This window comes from Dermacentor albipictus, chromosome 10 (genome assembly GCF_038994185.2).
Source record: "Dermacentor albipictus isolate Rhodes 1998 colony chromosome 10, USDA_Dalb.pri_finalv2, whole genome shotgun sequence".
In the NCBI taxonomy this organism is placed as follows: Eukaryota; Metazoa; Arthropoda; class Arachnida; order Ixodida; family Ixodidae; genus Dermacentor; species Dermacentor albipictus.
In genome coordinates, this window is record NC_091830.1 from 33,860,970 (window position 1) to 33,881,609 (window position 20,640).

At 44.1% G+C, this 20,640-nt stretch overlaps 1 protein-coding gene across 7 annotated transcripts in view; it reads right to left on the minus strand.

Moving 5' to 3' along the window:
• The window catches only part of LOC139051089 (uncharacterized), a 53,030-nt gene that overhangs the window by 30,439 nt on the left and 1,951 nt on the right, over positions 1 to 20,640 (minus strand). For 3 of the 7 annotated variants that reach the window (XR_011509225.1, XM_070528172.1, XM_070528175.1), the window contains exons 2-7: positions 13,960 to 14,200; positions 8,303 to 8,407; positions 7,623 to 7,697; positions 7,244 to 7,324; positions 3,840 to 3,977; positions 463 to 519 (exon numbers count right to left, since the gene is read on the minus strand). Coding sequence is in view for 6 of the 7 variants with exons in the window: in XM_070528172.1 (XP_070384273.1) it covers positions 463 to 519; positions 3,840 to 3,977; positions 7,244 to 7,324; positions 7,623 to 7,697; positions 8,303 to 8,407; positions 13,960 to 14,196 (693 nt within the window). In the remaining variant the exon portion in view is untranslated. The remainder of the gene's footprint in view (positions 1 to 462; positions 520 to 3,839; positions 3,978 to 7,243; positions 7,325 to 7,622; positions 7,698 to 8,302; positions 8,408 to 13,959; positions 14,201 to 20,640) is intronic. The other 4 variants (XM_070528174.1, XM_070528176.1, XM_070528177.1 and 1 more) reach the window with 4 other exon arrangements.

The window sequence follows — 20,640 nt, forward strand, 5'->3', positions numbered from 1 at the left end:
ATATATCACTCTCAATATTCATGTATCTCGATATTATTTATCTCTATGTGTCTACATCCCTACATATCCATATGCCTATGTTATATTTGTCCGTACATAAATCACACTATCTCCATATATATGTACATATACATATACGTACATATATATACATATATATATCTGCATATTTCTCTGTGAGATAGATTTGATTGAGCAAAGCCTGAATGCCATCTTTATCACAGCAAAATATATGCCAAATTATTAGAACTAAAGCACGCATTACACTATTATGACACCAACAGTGTTACAACATTCAAAATATCCTACTAATCAGACGTTCGAACAATAGCAATAATATTTAACAGAATTACTAGTTTATGTCCTGTTACAGCTATTGGGCTAAAGTTTGCAACCAACATGAAAACTGGTCACGAAATAGTGACGAAACTGTAGTGCGTAAAAGATCGGCGTTGTGTTTACTTCGAAAGAACCGGTGTGCTCCGCAGTGAAAATGGAAGCTGCTGGATACGAGGCAACCTGCGAGTAGAAGCAGAGAGTTAGCAAATAACGCTTCACCAGCAAACGATGCGTGTATTGAGAGGTGTTGACACACGCACGCGCTCGTCACATGAGCCCGTATTTTTGCTCGGCAAGATGTAGGCGTCTATAATGGAAGAGGCAAAAAACGGTATTTGGGCATCGAACTTTGTACATCTAAAAAGCTCGGTGAAACTCTACGTCATTGAAAGTGTCATGTCGCCCGGTGTCATTGAAGCTCTTTGGAATTGTTTTCTGGAATATGACAGCAAACATCCGTTAAAGCGAGCGTATATATTTTCCATTTTCCGGTGAAAGGAAGACTTACAGTCACTTGAGCAAAATTGAAATCGCAGCAGGAGATTTTTAGAGAAAAGCGTGCTCCCACAAACATTACCAATCAATCAATCAATCAATCAATCAATCAATCAATCAATCAATCAATCAATCAATCAATCAATCAATCAATCAATCAATCAATCAATCAATCAATCAATCAATCAATCAATCAATCAATCCAATCAATCAATCAATCATATTAGTACTTGGTCACCTACATTACTGGAGATTAGTTGGACAAACAGGTAACAGGTGGTACAATTTTGTGAACCGTTTAGAACTGTATGTATACATGTACGAAAGCATTCAAGAGAGCAACAAACAACGCGTATTTGTCGTATGCAAAGGCGACGTGAGGTAAGAATTAAAGATGCACTCGAGCACATGTTTTCATGTCGAGCTCCATTAACCCCTTATCTTTCGTCCACCCTTTACAGCATGTATCTTCCGCAAAATCCAACTAGAATTGATGTTATGTGTACACTGCCTAAATGGTCACTAAAGGAAGAAATTGTCAAACTAGATTGAAGGATTAGGTTTCTAATAATGAATTTGTCATACGTGGCCAGGAGATATATCTTGTAAACTAGGAAATAACAAAACTGGAAAATCGAAGTTGTGAAACCTGTGGCGGACTATAGTATTTCGCATGTAATGTCAACATAGACTCTTTCGCAGTGTGTGGCATAGATGGAGGTCACGTCGAGATTACGTCAACTCATTTGTTTTGTCATGGGCGGTTGAAATTGAGGAGCAGTAGCCGGAACTCCTGCGGCTCTTTTCTACGCAGCAAAGAGATATATTTCTATACGGATAATATATTTATATACTTGAGCCTAATATTTTTCTTTAGGGTCCCTAATCATTCATGTTCCACTGACTTTCAACAAAAATGACACCAACCCCGATATAATGCAGGCCCATTCGATCATTGCTGGCTCCTTTTCGCAAGCTTGCACTAAAGAACTAATCATGATTGAGCAATTCGATCCAGGTCCGGCTCGATCACAGTCGGAATCGCGACACCGGGAAAAGGTGTGGAAGGCCACTATTTTGTCACCAAAGAGAAGCAAACGTACGCGAAATACATTTCGAGTACGACCAGACGTCATTGAAATTCAGCACGCCGCGTGAGCACATAGAGCCAATAGACAACGCTTTGACTTCATTTGTGTGCATAGGTACAGTACTCATCATGGCGCCAGGGTGATTCACTGTGGTATACGTCGAAAACCAGAGTTGTTTCCAAGCATTGTGACTGCGTTTGGTCTCCCAGTGGTCACCAAGAGCAGACCGCCAGTGCGAACTCTGCCGACCGCCATGTGGCTAAATTATCGCGTTTGAATCCCCGAGCTCTGAACATTGCAAAGTGGTCCTTGCGCGAACACACATAGAGACAGCAATTTGTGCGCGCATACAGACACGTTCCCAGCTAAAAGCAACGTGTCTTTTGTCAGCAGAGCAGTGCGGGAAACAAAAACAGAGGGATGGAGTGAACAAATTCCTGAATATTGTTCGTGATGTTTGTTCATTCCTTCTATCAGACTGCGTATTTTGTGCTACATTACTGTCAAAAACATCTTGAACCATCCAGCCTAGCGTCCCACGCTTCCGCAACCGTATGGCATTTAGGCGAGGAATAGGTCTTTCTGGTATGCAACATAACAGTCGGAAATGACTTGAGAAGCCATTGTAACGGCGGCCTTTTTAAGGCTACGAGGAAGTCAATACGTCGGGCCAAGTGGCCTCTGCCTTATATTTCGCCTAAAAATTCAAATATCTTGAGATGGCACAAAATTATTTGCGTTGTTTTAGTTTTCAAACCCTGCAATGACTAAAGAGAATTCACGTCGACTAAGACTGCTGCAAATTGTTGACATTTCTGGACACGGAGAGCACATTTGTGAACGAACAATAAAGAAATGCAATTTTATTCAGTCATAGCTTATTTACTTTAGTATATAAGTAAATATAATTGGTTTGGTAAACTATACCCACCCCAGAAACTATACTGCACCCTATCAATAACACAACTAAGGGCTTTCTATTTAATTTCGCATAACTTCAATTAACATTTCGAGGCATCAAATTCGGCGTAGCATATTCGATCTCTTCTGCATTTAAGATAATTGCACACTATGCACGCTGACTGCCCATCTGTTTCGTAATGAGTGTCGGAAAGAAAGGTAAACAAGTGGCAGTTTCGCCCTAAAGGCGAAGCATCGAACGCGATAGGAAATTAGTAGACAGCTATACGAAGCAAGGATAGTAGCTCTATCGGCTGTGTGAACTCATGATGATGTGTTGTGTTTAGTGGTGCAAGGGGGCCAAAGAGCGCCTCGCGAGTGGTAATGTGGTGACAATACTCTGCCTATGCGATGGGCAGATGTACTGTAGTAGGTAGATGTTACTTGGCTGTAAAATTGCCTAAATATCAGTCATGGTAAAGCGCCAAAATAGATAGGTATTAAAATAATGAGCATGAGAGTGAGGTGTGCTGTGACTGCAAAATATGTTACAGAGCGATCACAGAATAGAATTTACGATTGCGGAGATAGCACTATCGCCTCACGAGGGCCCTTAAAATCAAGAGTATAGAATCGGGTGTTCTGCAAAAGGCTGTATAAACTTGTAAACATTCGCTGACTAACTAAAATGACAAGCACGGTGTCACGCGCGCAGGTAATCATGAACACACCTCACTCGATGACATGGAAACTCGCTGTCAAAATTCTGGAGTGAGGAAACGCGGCAGCAGTGGCGAGCAAACTGATATTCGTGCTGCGTCTCACTTCGTCGCGATCTAACTCCGCTCCTCCCCACCACCCCTCGCGCGCGTGGGATTGAGCAAGGATCGTCGGCAGGCCCTCGCAAGATTTGACTCGCACATACAGCACACGGCGAAGATGTTATCGGGCTTTGACTTTATGCGGAACATCAAGGTGACCTCAGAAATGCGCCAGGAATGTTCATGTACTTACTATCATAATAAAAAAAGGATATTCACCACAGGGAGTGATAAGATGGGGGGGGCCATGTTGGTGCTTTGGAGAACATCCTTCGTTGTGATCTACGGCGCGTTGGCGTGGCATCCCATCGTGGCACCGGGTGCTCCGCACCTTTGGAACAGCCAGCAATAATTCATATCAGGAACTGCCATCTCGGATAAAGCTATACAGGCTAGGAAAACAAGCGAGATGAAAAATTATTGGGTTTTACGTGCCAAAACCACTTTCTCATTAGGAGGCACGTTGTAGTGGAGGATTGGGGAAATTTCGACCACCTGGGGTTCTTTAATGTCCACCTAAATCTAAGTTCACGGGTGTACTTGCATTTCACCCCCATCGAAATGCGGCCGCCATGGCCACGATTCGCTCCCACGACCTCGCGCTTAGGAACCCAACACCACAGCCACTGAGCAACCACGGCCGGTAACAAGCGAGATATGTTTAGTTTAATCGAGGAGGACTGACATCTAAGCGACATGGTACGCATGCAATGTGAAGAAAACAGCGCGTGGAGCAGCACAATGGGGAGAACAGGACACGTGCTGAAATTAGAAAAAAAGACACTACGCGGCAAAACATGCCTACAGCTGCGCTTGTGTCATGACAGCTTACAGAAAGGCCGTTAACGTAATCTGATATAATTTGCCTGTAGCCTCATACGTCCTCCTTTTCTCCCTTAATTACTTGTGCAGTATCAGTGTTGCTTTAGAAGACAGGGCGACAGATGACCGGCTAAAGCACGCCGCTATTTGGCATGATAAACTCGGCTTAAGTGATTTCACGTGCTTCTTGTTCTTTGAGAACAAGCAACCATTTTATACCCTTGAAGGGGCACTAAAGACAAATATTAAGTCGAGTTAAAGCGATTCGTTATAGCTAGAGAACATCGAAGGCGTCAGTTGAGCATCAAAATCAAGAACAGAGCAGTAGTAACCGAGAAATTGAGGTAAATGTAGGATACGATTCGGGACTCCACCAGGAGATTCAAGTGCTAGACCGACGATGGTGCAACTCATAATAATTCTGTCACCAGTACACAACCATGCACAAGAAAAAGATAATTGCATTGCATCACAAGTCAGAAGAAAATTCTACTCGTCTACTTCCATGACATTCTTAAAAAATAACTCTGACGTCGCCCTGGCCAAGGAGGCCGCCCAAGCTAGAGGGTTCTTGGAAAAAGGAATCCTTCCACCTAGGGTGAGCCGGTTTCTGACTCGGATTATCGTTTCAAAAAATCGAAGTTTAGTTCTCTCTCTCTCTCTCTCTTTGACGTTACCCTTGACAACGACGCAGGTCATCTAAAGGTTTCGTTTTCGGTCGACTCTGCGCCACCGGCGCTTTCGTTTTCAGTACTTTCGTAATCCCGGAGTCTAGAGCTGGTGAAGCTGGCTCACGCGAACTCACGCGAACTACAAGTGGCTGAGAGCGAGGCTCACCGCGAATAACTTCGAAAATAGCGTTTACGAATCGGCGCGTGCCGTATCCCCTTTTGCGCTGTCGGCTCTGCCCCAATGGGCTCGTTTACTGACGCCGCTTTTGCGTTTTGCGCAAGAAACCGTAGCATCGGCTGCCGGATGCCGTTCTACTCACCGACCGCAGTAAAGGGCCGTGATGACGTATGCGATATCGGGAGTGCGGGCGATTTTAATTAAGCCAGAAGTATGCGGACACTTCCGACGCGATTTTCTCTTAAACGAAGTATTTTCTTGGCACGAAACAAGCGTTGCCAGATTTGTGGAAAGGTACTTTAACAGGCCGCGTTGGCACACTTGCCTTTGGTGCACTTTTAAACCTCAGTGTGCACGAACAAGCACAATAATGTGCAAACAAGCATGAATATCCAGCGCACGTTTTTATTGATAGTCCATGCGCGATCAATCTCCCGTTAACACAGTGGCCGTCTAAGACAAGGCACCTTTCACGTTGCCCGAAACTAACTCTGCACAGGTTTAACATTACGCCTGTAAGTTCACGACACACAAATGCTATATAGCGGGCTGGTCGTCATATCTGGCACCACACTGCGCACCAGTCGCGCGGACAGCAGCGAAAATAACGAGCGCAATTGACGGTGTCCTGCCTACGCTGCAGTAGCCTCGCCACCCGCCAACAAGAATGGATGTAGTGTGGTGCGGGAACGCGGCTATCGTAACCTTCATCATACCACACTACTTCCTGTTCCCGTCCTAGCTCTGCTACTGCCCCAAATTCCTTACGCAGTGTGAAGTAAAGCATTTGAGGCTCAACTGAGGTTGACTTCTCCATTTATCCTGTGGGTAAGTACCCTCCTCTCTCTCTACTTTATGAAAATCAAGGGGGATATGGCCGGACGTTCATATAGAATGGCCGTTACAGACGTGGGTCTCAAACTTCCAAGTTCAGTGTGAAACATGGGCAGAATTATGTCCAGGGCTGAGTATAAGTGGTGGTCTGTCCATTTCCCTGCAGCATATTGTATGTAGGCTGAAAGGACAGGAGAAAGGGCATTTTACAGACCCCACCGAAATTTTTGGTTATACATGGTGACGATTATGAAGTTTATTTACATCCCCTTTGAAACGGGGCGAGGACAAATGTTTCCCTAGCCTGCTTGATTTAGGTCTACTACATTTATCGCTATCTAGCATTCTGCCTATGAGATCTCGATCTTACCTTTCACATTTAAGACCTACATCACTATACTGTGCCTTTACCTACACTCGCAATGACTCCGGTTCTGTCAGGCACTTTCCTGCTTCCAAACAAAGGACATGGTAAAGCGTCATTTACAGGGAGCGTTTTACCACAATTTTTTAAAGAATACTTCATTATTAGAGGAGGTAAGTCAATTCGAAGTGATGCACCGCCATGCTGCGGGAAGGCGAGCTTCACTGCCCACCTGCAACACTCCCTTTGCCACGAACAGCGCCCTGCGACAAGCCATGTTTGCGTCACGAGCCCAGCCTTCGTTATTTTTTTCCTGCTTTTTGTCTTGCGCGACGCACTTCCGGCAAGGATTCCGCGTGTTCTGTATTGGATGACACGCTTAAGTCACGTGCCACAATTGGTGACGTTGCAGGCAGCGCACCTGACGCAGATACACTTATGCGTGCGACATCGATTGTCATGCAGGAAGCACACCTCCTCCGAAAGGAAGGGTTCACTGGGTTTCGCTTATAACTTCAAATGCTTTGGCGTCGCTTAGTTCGATACTTTGCAGACGCGATTGTAAGAGCGTGCTCTATACGCAACCTGCTTGTCTGTATGCAGTGACCTAACCCGGTGAGGATGCGGAATTCTCAAAAACGTTTCGAGTAGGAGCGCCTTGGCAGGCTCACGTAACGAAAAGGCCATTTAGGAGAGGTTGACACTTCTACGATGCTTGTATGCTTTACCTTTACGCCGATGGTTCCTTCTTTCTTGTCAGCCGAGTGTGCGGCACTTTGTTGCTTTGCTGATGGTCGGCGCGAGAGCATCTGCCAAAAATATACGCACTCATGCTCATCTAACAAAGGGGGTCACAAAAAGGCGACAAATTCAACGGCAAATCAAAAAGTCGGAAACCATGAAATATTAAATATGTGTCACTACTTCAGGGATAACATCTATCTGATGTGGAGCCTGTAAAGATGCACAGTAAAGCAAAAAAATCGAAACATTTTCGACGGGTGGAAATGTTGGTGCAATGTCGAACATTTAAAGAAGTGTCAATTGTGCTGGCAACAGTGACGTATCGATAATCATTTCCTTACGATAAAAATTGACACTTATTACCGTGGCGTAAGAGAGTGTACTCGGCCCAGCAGCTTCGTTGGCGACCTCATTACAAGAGCAGCGCTGGAGGTGGGCCTAAAAAACAACAACAATGAATAAAATGGACTTTTTTAGCAACATAGCGATGTTATACTTTATTATTCAGAGACAAGTACACCACGCAGGAAAGAAGAGAAATCAAATTTGGTCCCTCAAATGAACACTTAATTTCGCAGTAAAATATTACCGAAGTCATGAATGACTGTCTGGTTGTGGCTAGATTCGTAGGCTTACTCGACTATACCTGCGTTATTTAGGGGGCTTCTGGTACTTTGCGGGTTATTCACTGCCGACGACATAGTATGGTATACGTTGTATGCGCAATCGCGATGTACACCTCACGTATGTAAAATTTCGCAAAAGCTTGCGTTTGCGTGGCTTCCCGTGTCCTTGCAGTGGATATTAACTCATTGGTGTAGCTTACTTCGCGAACAATGGGAACTAATGTTTTGGGGTGTTACATCTCGTGCGACAGATCTGGTTGGTCGGCTGTGGCGCTCAGACATAGCACAGGCCTTATATTTGACGTACGTTCTGAGAATTGGGTGGTTCGCCAGAACTGTTTTAACACAACAAATTGACTCAAAATGTCGATAAAGAGACGTTTGTTAGATAAAATATTGCGAGTGAAAGTTTCGTACCTTTAGGGTGTTGAAGGTTATGACTACAGGTTCACTTTGACTCGATTTGGGGCAGATGACTTTCGCTTCCTTTATTCTTTCTGGCGTTGAAAAATCTGCCGTAAGCTTTGAAAAACAAAAAAAAAATATATATATACGTATGTCACTGTTACATCGAGGTCCTCTTTCCCAGCAAGAAATCATGGTTATATAAAGAGAAACAGCGCTTTCTGAGTGAGCTCAGACCACGAAGTCATTGGCATATTGCAGAGCTCAGAGCTTAAGAGAGAAAGACAAAAATTCATGCTTGTTCTAGTCAATGTGCTTAAAACGTCCTTGCAAATGCATTCTGCAACTAATACCGCGCACAATGTCAATGTTATTGTGTAATTATTCGCGAGGGATTGTTTTCGCTACTTTGAATTTCGATGAAACATTTGATGCCGGTGGTCAAATAGTGCAGTGCTAACAGCGTTCTAATTATAGGTAATTAAAAACCAACTTTTTTGCTTGCTCGCACCGCCGCAGAGTGCTAGGGCATCTCAACCTAAATGTTGCAGCTCATATTGGACGGAACTGTCGCAGAATAAAATCCAGCAAGACAACCTTATCAGACCGACAGCACAAGCAGGCAGCAGCCGGCATCGGTAAAGCCGTCACAGCATGCAGGAACGTTCGAATGCTGTCACGAAATCTACCGGGTGTTTCAGCTAACACTTTCAAATTTAAAGAAAGTTACCTGTGTGAGATAGCACAACTATAGTCCATGAGCTGCTCTACTCGAAGAGACGGGCATTACTTGCAAAAAAAACATGTCTGAAATGCAATGTCGACAAATCAACGAAAATAACTAATTGTTTAACTAATTACCATATGGAAAATAATGCAATTTACACATTCTAGTCAAGGATTTCGCATGGGGTATCCACTTTTAAAGAATTTTGGGGATGACACAATTCATGAAATATTAATTTCCGAACTTTCTAGAGAATCAGATGTGTTGGTGTTCCAGTTACTATTGTGCTTGAATATACAAAATGACATTTTGCGAAAAAATTTAGTCAAACGGCCGTGAATGTTTGCTGCAAGTTTGGCGGCGTGTATCTCGCTAATGGTGTCATACACACAGTTTTTTCAAGTGGATATGCCTTGCAGGTTCAGCTGCTGAATTTTGTAAATTGTAATATGTGTCATATGGTAATTAGTTACAATAATTAGTGATTTTTGTTAATTGGACGATGATGCAGTTGAAATTTTGTGCACGTGTTGTTCGTCTCTTCGAGTAGAGCAGCTCATGGACTAGATTTGTGATATCTGCCACATGGATGTTTTAAAGTATTTCGAAACTGCCCGCTGAAACGCGCTGTACATAGAAGTACCAAGATTACATATACTAGAGTATAGCTCTCCCGAGAATTCAGAGTGTTTCAGCGAACACTTTCAATTAAAAAAAATATACCTGTGGCAAATAGTGCAATTCTACTCCATAAGCTGGTCTGCTTGAAGAGGCGGGCATTACTTGCACAATAATAAAAATGCGTAATCGACTAATAAGAAATATGCAATAATAAAGTTTTAAACTAATTATCTCATGGCACATATTGAAAATTAGCAAATTCTAGCGAGTGAGATTGCGAGGCATATCTACTTGAAAATAAGTTTGTGGATGACACCGTTTACAAGACATGCGCCGACAAACTTGCTGTAAAAATGCACGGTTGTTCCACTTAAGAAAACGTCTTCTTGTGCATTGAAACAGAAAAGTAATTGGAACACCAATGCATTTATCCGCGAAGCTCTGGAATTAATAGAGCACCCCATTTCTGCCGCAAAGCTTTGCATATCAAATGCAGAAGTAAAGACGTTTGAAAAAAAGATATATATCTCGAAACTGGTGCAATCCTGAGAACTCGTTCCAAGGGGATCGGCTTAGCGAATTCCCCACCTAGAATTTGTAAATAGCAATATGTGCTCTACGGTAATTACATACAAAGCTTTAGTGAATGTAAGTTCATTACTCGATTATGCATTTCATATTTTTGCAAGTAATGTCAGCCTCTTCGAGTAGACCAGCTCGTGGACTAGAATTTATTTATTTATTTATTTAGAAATACTGTCAACCCTCAGTTGAGGGTCATAACAGGGAGGGATGTTACATATACGTTCATACAAAACAGCCAGATACAAAAGAAATATGCACATACACTACAGTGTCCTACGGATACAATACAAGATACTATATACAGACTGTAAGGCATGTATTCAAATGTTCAACCAGCTGCCGCACGCACACAAACAGAAAAAAGGAAAAAGAGAAAAAAGAAAAGAAAAACACTTTACAATATCCACATGGTACAGTTTTAGTAAAGAACATTGATTGCATTTGTAAACAATGCAGTATCAGATCTGCGAACAATTTCTGCAGGCAGCTTGTTCCACAGCTCTATTGAATCTGGGAAGAACGAACAACGAAAGGCATTGGTTCGGGACAAGTACGGTTTAATAGCTTCACTATGACTTAAGCGGGAGCTCAGTCTGCCTGGAGGTTTTAAATACAACTCTTTATTAATTTTTAGTTCACCATGAATTATTTGAAATAACGTTTTTACTCTCTGCTTCTTGCACCGATCTTCCAACAGTTCAAGACCGCAAGACTTTAACATCGCCGAAACGGAGTCTGTCCTTCTATATTTCGAGCAAATAAAGCGCGCCGCCCGGCGTTGCACCTTCTCTATTTTGGCCCACATTACCTTTTGATGGGGCGCCCATGCTACTAACGCATATTCTAGGGATGGTCGAATAAGAGATCTGTAAGCCAGCAGTTTAACATCTTTTGTTGCCCTCCCCAGTTTTGCTCTTAAAAAACCCAATTTCTTCTGTGCCGCAGAGCACACTCTTTCTACTTGATTGTGCCATTTTAAATCATGCGAAATAGAGACACCAAGATATTTGAAACAAGGAACATTAACTAGATTGTAGCGTAGAATATCGTACTGAAAAGTAAATACATTCTTTTTTGCAGTGATATGCGTGTATGTGGTCTTATCAAAATTGATTCGCATTTCCCACTTGTCACACCAACTCCCAAACGCCTGAAGGTTTCGGTTGAGCTTAATCTGATCCTCTGAACAAGATACCGGCGCAAAAATCAAGCAGTCATCTGCAAAGAGTTTTATCTTAGCAGAACTATCTAAAGCGGTTGCTACATTATTGATGTAAAGCAGAAAAAGTGTTGGCCCTAACACGGACCCCTGTGGTACTCCTGAATGTACATCTACAAAACCAGACTCGGAACCATCAACGCGAACTGCCTGCTTGCGGTTAGTTAAATAATTTTCAATCCATTTTAGAACGTCGCCATTTATACCTGCTTTGTACAGTTTAAAAAGTAATTTACGATGGGGAACCTTATCAAAGGCTTTGGCAAAATCAACGCATATAACATCCATTTGTTCACGGTTGTCCATAGCTTTGTAAAAATCGTGTAATGTCTCAATGAGCTGTGTCACTGTGGAAAGTCCCTGTCGGAACCCATGCTGGCATGCACAAAGGAGGCCATTTGATTCCAGGAAGGTAATTATATGTTTTGCTATGACGTGTTCCATAACCTTGCAGCAAACTGACGTAAGGGATACAGGACGGTAGTTATTCATTAGAGTACGATTGCCACTTTTAAATATCGGGATAACTACTGCACAACGCCAGTCCTGTGGCACGGAATGGGTGCTTAGCGATTTCTGAAAAATAATTACCAAATAAAATGATATCCACTCAGCATACCTTTTCAAAAAGCCAGTAGGTATTCCGTCTGGCCCAGAAGCCTTCTTGTCATCTAACTGTAGCAACTGCTGGAATACGCCCCTCTGAGTAAAGTTGATAGCATCCATGGAACTTTCGCTGAAAGATTCCCCATCATCTACTGGAAATGGTCGATCACTGCGCGTGAATACTGATTGGAAATATTTATTTAATCCATCAGCGATAACACCTTTTTCTTCTACTATACGATTTCCTACCGTCATTTGCTTTATTTTTTCGTTTCTGCGGTCTAAATAACGCCAGAATTTTTCTGGGGAAGTCTTAAGAAAATCACTTAGAGTGCGATTAAAAAATGTTTGCTTCGAACTGAGTAGCAAAGCCTTTATTCTCTGACGTACTGCGTGTATTTCCCTAGGATCTGCTTTTCCTTTGCGCAGCCTTTTTAATTTCCGTTTCGCGTTAACAATATCCCTAGTTATCCATGGGTTACTCCGCTTCGTTTTCTTGAGTCGGGTCGGAACAAACTTATCTATGCAGAGTTTAATAATAGCTTGAAAGCGCTGCCACAAATCTTCAACTGTTTCGATCTCGGAGACATTTTCAAATTCGTTGAAACACTTTTCTAAATAATCTAGAATAGACGTATCATCGGCCTTAGCATAGTCTGATTTCAACACGTACAGTAGGTTTTGTAGGTGGTGGTGTAGAAGTAAGCACATTCAGCAAAATGATTTTGTGATCGGATATACCGAATTGCGCTATCTTGCATGAGCATTTTTTTTTTAAATTTGAAAGTGTTCGCTGATATACCCGGCATAGATACTCCGAAAAACCTGGGTATGACGAAGAAATTGCACCGGGTATAGTGAACCGCTTGCAAAGGCTTCGCCAGATTACGGCTAGTCGCAGAACATATTCGTAGGCCTTATGAAGGACGTGAGAACTTCATGGCCGCTTCGCTGTCTTCGATGTACGCGTTGTTTGCGAAGGTATTTTTTTGTTTTTTATTAGGCTGCACCAACTTGAACCAACTAAATGGAATACATTTGTGAAGCAGCTTTCGAATATACAGTCGAATTTCAAATATGTTGGTAGTTCCCAACAAAGTGAACAAAATGTTCGGGGGGCCAAGTTATCATTATTACTATTTGTGAAAAGGAGTCGGCGTCACGATTATAGGGTGACTGAATTTCTTCTATTTTCATTTTAATAAATCAAATAAAATAGTAATTGCTTTACATCATTCGATAACTGTATGCTGTTCACGATGTGACATCTGGTTAGTTGAGTGCATAGCATTCTCAGAGATACCGGAGCATGTTGCATACAGCCGAAGCAACGGAACTATCCCGATGACCTCAACTGATGGGAAATGAAAGTCGACTTCAGATATATACGGGTTGATGCAACACCGCTCGGAGCAAATCACATTATCGTCACAGTAATTGTGAGGTCAGCTTTGTCGTAATTTTTGTTTGAGGTTAGCTAGGCCTAAATTAGTTCGCATCACTTTAAAGGAATGAAAGCGTTACGAGATACGGCCTTACCCAAACCGAGGCCACGAATTAGCGCACAGCCTGCAGGCGACACATTCATTTTTAATGACTGAATATTGTCCCGCAGAAGTTGGCTGCAGCATGCACCCTATGAGGAACTGTTGCTCCTGCGCGAAGGACGAAACTTGTGTTGCAAAATAAATTCGTATCAGCCCCCATTTGCGTTGGCCCTTGTACGTGCCAACTCCAATAAACTTGGTTATCGGGCATGCTTGAAAAAATAAGTTGATTCAGAAATTTTGATAAGCAAATCCTGGAATAAAAGGAAATTCGAACAACAAGCGTCTTCTGGATTAATGTAATCGAAGTTGCGGGTGTTGGCGCATCTCCGGTATTTACAGCAGAAAATAACTTTCTACTTACCGCCCAAGTTTTGTATTCCTTTTCACAAGTAGCGCACGTGAAGACCCCGTCTCGCTCACACATGGCACGGCAGGACCTGCAGTAGCCGTGGCTATGCTTGTCTCTGTACATTTGGGCCGACACGTTATCACACTGAAGACACAGTACATCCTCCGGCAACTTATCGACGAAAGTAACCCGCAGGTCCTTGGGGATGCCGCATAATTCGAAATCTCGCAGCAATACGACGCCTGTCATGGCTCTGTGCAATTAGGAAAAGAAGAAAGAAAGAGATATATCATTATATGAGGGACACAGTTTTTACCTGGTGCACAATAAAATTAAGTAAGGAAAAGTGAACTGTATGTTAAATATATTCCTTTTTTTCATACTTGGTATTTCGCTATCTATTTTTTGAAATGCAAAATGCAGTGTGGTAATGCTACGTGGAATGTTGTATAGCCGTGCTGTTTCCATATGGAAGCATTTACAGTCACGAGGAAAGAATCTGGAAACCACAGATCCCGCATAATTTTTTTGTTCTCTGCGTCGGCGTGAAGCTGTAGAAGAATCAGCACAACCCACGTGTGCGCGTTTGACCAATGGAAAAGAATTGACATAATGCTAGGCTGCATGGGTGGGACCTAAAGTCGTTTTAAATTGTTCGGTGATGCCGCGTGGTCTTATACTTTTGTGCCCGAGAGTACACTCACACAGACAATATATATATATATATATATATATATATATATATACCTAGTAGTCAATGCCATAACGAAGCACTGCTCGACGTACACGAGTAGACCTACGGCATGCTTGCGGAACTTCTGGACTAGGCGATCTCTGCACTGCAGTTTCAGTCGCTGGAAGCTAGAAGCTGGGGTTAGCGTGAGAGACTATTGGTAGAGTATCACGTTCTCTCTGCACGTGGTTGCGATGACGTCGGTGTACTTAACCTTCGGAAGTCTGTGCTTTGTACATGACGTGGCCCAAGCGACTCAGTATCCGTGCGACCAGCCACTTCGGACCACTAGAGAAGTTTCGCACATACACGGGGCCACCTTGTAGAAACTCCCTCGAGGATGGCGGCGTGGTACGTCCAGGGCCTTTTGCGTCAGGGTGCAGTCTCGACAAGACAGAGCGGAAGCTCCTGCCCAGCATGAGTTCTGCAGGCGTCTTCCCGGTTTCCGAATGGGACGTGGAGTGCTGCTTGAATAAAAAACGAGAAACTTTACACGCCACTGCGCCCTGGCTCTGCTTTCGGAGCGCACACTTTAACTCGTGAACCATGCGTTCAGCCCTTCCGTTGCTTGCAGGATGGTATGGCGCTGTATACATGTAGCGCACGCCATTATTGTTCAATAAAGACTGCATTTCGTTGCTCGAGAAGGCTGTGCCGTTATCAGAAACAACTCCGGCAATCCGTATGAAGCAAATATTCTTCGCAGTTTTCCTATCACAGTTGAGGAATGAAGCGATGGCATTGTCTCGATCACGGTCCATTTTGATAGCGCGTCCACGACAAGAAAGAAAACGCCCTTAACCGGCCTTGCAAAATCAATGCGGATTCTACTCCACGGGCTTTCGGGTTTCGTCCAAAAATGCACAGGCGTTTTAGGTTCGCTTTGTCTGTTCTCTTGACTGCAGAGTTTGCAATGACGCACGAAATCTTCAATCTTGGCATCGATCTTCGGCCACCACACATATGACCTTGCCAGAGCTTTCATGGCCGTTATGCCAGGGTGATTTGCATGCAGAATGGCGAGGACATTCTCTCTCAGTTCTTCTGGCAGAATGACCCTATTACCACACAGAAGGCTGTCACGGTGAAAAGACAGCTCTCGGCGCCTCACCTGATAGGCAGCATAATCTGGGGACACACCTTGTTCTGGCCAGCCAGTTGCGACCCATTTCTTCACCTGCAACAGGCAGGCAAGGATCACGCATAGTGGCTGATGCGGCGTCTGCTGAGCTCACAGGAGGGTACTCCATTGCTTCCAACGAAAGGACGTCGCCAGGAGGCTCGATGTCCCTCCTGTCACCGGGTATCGGTAGCCTGCTTAGACAGTCACCATTTGCCCTGATCTTGCGTCCTTCTATACTCCAGTTTGTATTCGTAAGCAGATAACAACAGAGACCACCGCAACATGAGCGTTGACAAAACAACAGGAATCTGCTTGTCTCTTTGAAAGATACCGAGTTGTGGCTTATGATCTGTCAAGATGCGGAATTCTCGCCCACAGAGGTACTGATGAAATTGACGGATCCCATAGACAGTAGCTTGAGCCTCACGGTCAATCTGGGCGTAATTACGTTTCGCCTTAGTGAGTGTTGTTGACGCATGAGCAACAGGTTGCTCGCGTCCTTGAGCTTTGCTGTGGGCTAATACAGCTACCACACCCACGGTAGATGCATCGCAAGACAGAATTAGGGGTCCATCAGGGTTGAAATGCACTAAAAGTGACTCGGGCATCAGCAACGTCTTTGATCTTGCAAAGCTGCTGCTGCGTCCACATCGGTTATTACACTGATGACAAGGCACGGTTGTGCCCATGCGGGGAGGGCATTCCAGACAAGATGGCCTTCGGCGTCCGTATCAGCGAATTTCATTTAAATGGTAACTCTTCATGCGATGATTACATCGAGCGTATAGAGCTATGCTACACTGCAAACAAGCTCGACGAAGGCGCCGACAAGAGGGCAGTATTGCTTTTGTTGCTGTGGGGAGGATACATACTCCCTGATAGCTACCCTCGTCAAGCCTCTCCGGCCACCGAACGCTGACTACCAGTCCGTCGTAAATGCCGTGAAGGACCACATCAACCCGAAGCCATCCGAGCTATATTCAAGGTACGTGTTCTCGAAGCGAGATCAGCACAACGGCGAATCTATCGCAGACTACGTTACAGATTTACGTAAGCTAGCCGGGAACTGCGGGTTCAACAACAACCAGCTTCCTCTTGACGTAATGCTGAGGGACCGGTTAGTTTTTGGAATCTCCGACACCATTGTGCAGCAACGTTTGTTGGCCGAGAGAGACCTAACTTCTAAGACTGCCTACGATCTAGCAGTGACGGCATAGGCTGCTGCAAAACACCAAATGGTTATGGGCAGCCTACGTCTGGACGTCCCAGATTTGACAGCTAAAGTGGACAGGCAACACATGAAGCAGCATATGAATGGGCAAGATGAAAAAAAAACGGCATGTTCTCGCACATCTCTGATGTACCATAGCGCTGAGGAGCTTCTTGTATAATATAGAAGAATCCATTGTAAAGGCAGAAGTGCATGGCTGGGAACGTGCGTTTAAGCTCATGACCTTGATTTGCGCCAAGAAAACCTGTCCATGCTTCCACACTCTGAAACTGGTACAGCGCAACATAGAAAGGAAGAAAGGAGCCGAGCCGGCCAGATACAGGAACAGAGCGCTGACTTTCAACTCTTTCCTCCTTTCTATGTTGTGATGTACCAGTTTTAGAACGCAATACCAACTCGCCCATTCAGTGACCGTGCTTAGTGAACGTGATTAGTGAACGTGATTAGTGAACGTGATTAGTGAACGTGCTTTCACAATTGCTTTACAGGAAGCCTACTCCACTATCAATATGCCGACTGTTTTTAACTGCACCAAATAAAAACACTGACCAATATATGTCTTGGTGAGAATTTTATCATTCATATATGTCTTGGTGAGATAATTTTATCATTCGAGTGTTCATATTCGTAACCTCTAGATACGGATAAGTTGAGACGTGGTGTGCCTAATTACGAAGGTTACTTTAGTTATATTTTCATGTATTGATCTTAAATGGCTAAAAAAAGAGTAGTCTCGACCCCATCCTCGAGGTTATTTAGCCGAGCGAAGACATTTTGATTAAACATAAATATTTTTTCTGTAAGAGCTATGCTAACGAAAATTTTCCAATTAAACGGTCTCGGAAAGCGTAACTGACGAAGAAAAAGAAAGTATGTAAAGTCAACCTGACCGCATGTAGCCTTTTGTGCTGTCAAGAATATGGCTTCGTAAGCGTGTTCCTGGTGGACAGACCGCTTTCGACTTTGATTACGAGGAAGCTTTAGCTCGGGCCCAACTCCGACGTGGCCTATTCAAGTACATGTAAAACGCAAAAACATTTTATGCGAAGCATATTACGAGGGCTCAACCCAGCTCCTCAGGCGCGGCGGTGACCATGAAATCACGTGACACCGTGACGTCACGACAGAGGAGAAGTGGCTTTGGCTCAACTCTTGCAAGACGGGCTGGGTGGGAATCGAACCAGGGTCTCCGGAGTGTGGGACGGAGACGCTACCACTGAGCCACGAGTACAACGCTTCAAAGCGGTACAAAAGCGCCTCTAGTGAATGCGGTGTTGCCTTAGAAACGCGCTGTTTCTAAGGCGTGCGTCTCTTGCTCAGGCGCACATTTCGTTGCCGCGCCGAACGCTGCTTTGCTCGACGCTCACCGCGTCCAATGCGGGGCGCGTAGTCGCTGCCCTGTAGCCCATTGTCTTACACCCCTTGGCGGGTCGACGGGAACGCTGTCGCGTTCCACTCTTGAAGGCGAAGAAGTAATGCATGAGTTGTTTCTTCGTCTAGCCGAACCAAATATAGCCAAGCAACAGCAGTTCACCAGGCTAAACAGTGGTTCAACAACTAAAATAAAGGCTAGTATGCTTCGCATCCTGGGCTTAACCTTACCTAAGCCACAGCCATTTTTTCTCATATAACCCTTGGACCGATTTTAATGAAAAATGTTGCATTTGAGAGAGAAAGTTAAGTTCTAGTGACCATGGGAAGCGGAATTTCGCTTTAGGAGACGACCGTTATGAAAATGATTATCAAATACTTGATAAATTAATGGCTCTGCATCAAGAACAAATATCGCGGTTCTAAAAATAGTATCCACTTGATCATTCAAAGCGGTCAAATTTGATATATCATTTGACATCTTATGGGAATTTCTTACGTTGTGCACAAGGGTTCCGCAAAGGACATATTACTAAATTTTTTTAGATTCGTGTGTAACAAATCGTTTTTGGCCGCTTTAGATGTACTATTATATGCAATTCACATATTTGTTATATCATTTTTTGTTTCCCAGTTACAGCGTTGTAAACTTGATAGTATCGATATCTGAAAATTTTCGATTTTTGCCACTTTTTAATAAAACATTTATGGTCTAAATGAAAAATTCGAAACCAACAGCCACTACATATTTAACCTTTTTAAATTCAAGAAACCTTGGCTAATTTGGTTCAGTGATTGCCCAGAAAAACGAATTCTCCTTTTACGTGTGTTTAGATTAGAGCACCCGAGCTAAAAAGCGTCCTCTTAACGCTGTCTATTCCGACGCAAGCAGTTCAGAGTTTTAATATCAATATACCAGCGAACGTGTGCCGCCGAAAGCTTGCTTTGTCGTAGAAGCAACGCATGATGCAATGATGGCGCAGGTTTAGCGCGTGGCTGGCTTGAAGACAGTGAGCTGCCGCCGTGGGAAGGAAGATAACGAAGGTGAACAGCTACGTAGCGGCTCACGGAGCCGTGCCGATGGTCACGGTGCCATCAAATCGGGCGCAGCGATATTGACGGCGCAGGCTTGTTTTTTTCTATTTTGCCTTGATTTCGCTTTCAGAAAGAGATAGCGCTATAAATGCTCAGTGATTCGTTCTTGTCTCGTAGATAAAAATACTGGTCTAAATAAACTCTATATCCCATTCAGCCCGGAGAGTAGGGGTTAGCGGGGAAGTGCTCTCTCTCTCACACACACACCCACACACAGAGAGAGAGAGAGAGAGAGAGAGAGAGAGAGAAGAGATACGACACATTCTCGCCCGCATTTACATTTATGCGCGTCCACGCGTCACACGCACGAAAATGTACATACGCAGGCAAACGGAACAGCACACACAGACAAATGCACGTGTGCTCGCACATTAAATTATGGGGTTTTACGTGCCAAAACCACTTTCTGATTATGAGGCACGCCGTAAGGGGGGGACTCCGGAAATTTGGACCACGTGGGGTTCTTTAACGTGCACCTAAATCTATGTACAGGGCTGTTTCCGCATTTCGCCCCCATCGAAATGCGGCCGCCATGGCCGGGATTCGATCCCGCGACCTCCTGCTCAGCAGCCCAACATCATAGCCACTGAGCAACCACGACGGGTTCGGTGAGCTCGCACATGCACAGACGCACTCGTGCGCACGCAGATTCAAATACCAAGACACAAGCACGCGCGCACACGCAAATGCAATTACACACACGCGCACGCTCACGGCTTGTACACGCACATGCACTACCTCTCGTTCCCTGTTGTCTCGCAAAAACATGCGCGTGCAAACAGTCTGAATGACACTCGTTCTGCTATCACCGTTCAAACTGCAGCTGTAATAAATGGCTTTACTGTTTAAATTTGGCGCTTCTTCAAGTCAATGTGCCTTCTGCCCATAGGGTACAAAACCATTTGCTCCTGTCGTGTGACATAAGCACCCATCCCAGACCGAAACACTGCTTTAACGCACCACCTATGTTGCTACTAAGTGCCATAAATGCATATGTTGTTACAGACGACAAGCTATTGGTGCAGACAGTTGAAGCTTGTTGATACTCGGCTATCATATAGAAATAAGGTTGTTTAAAATTTTGCCCACTAAGTTACGCATGTGCATCGCCGTGAAGTTCCACAGGATGGTGAAGGTGAA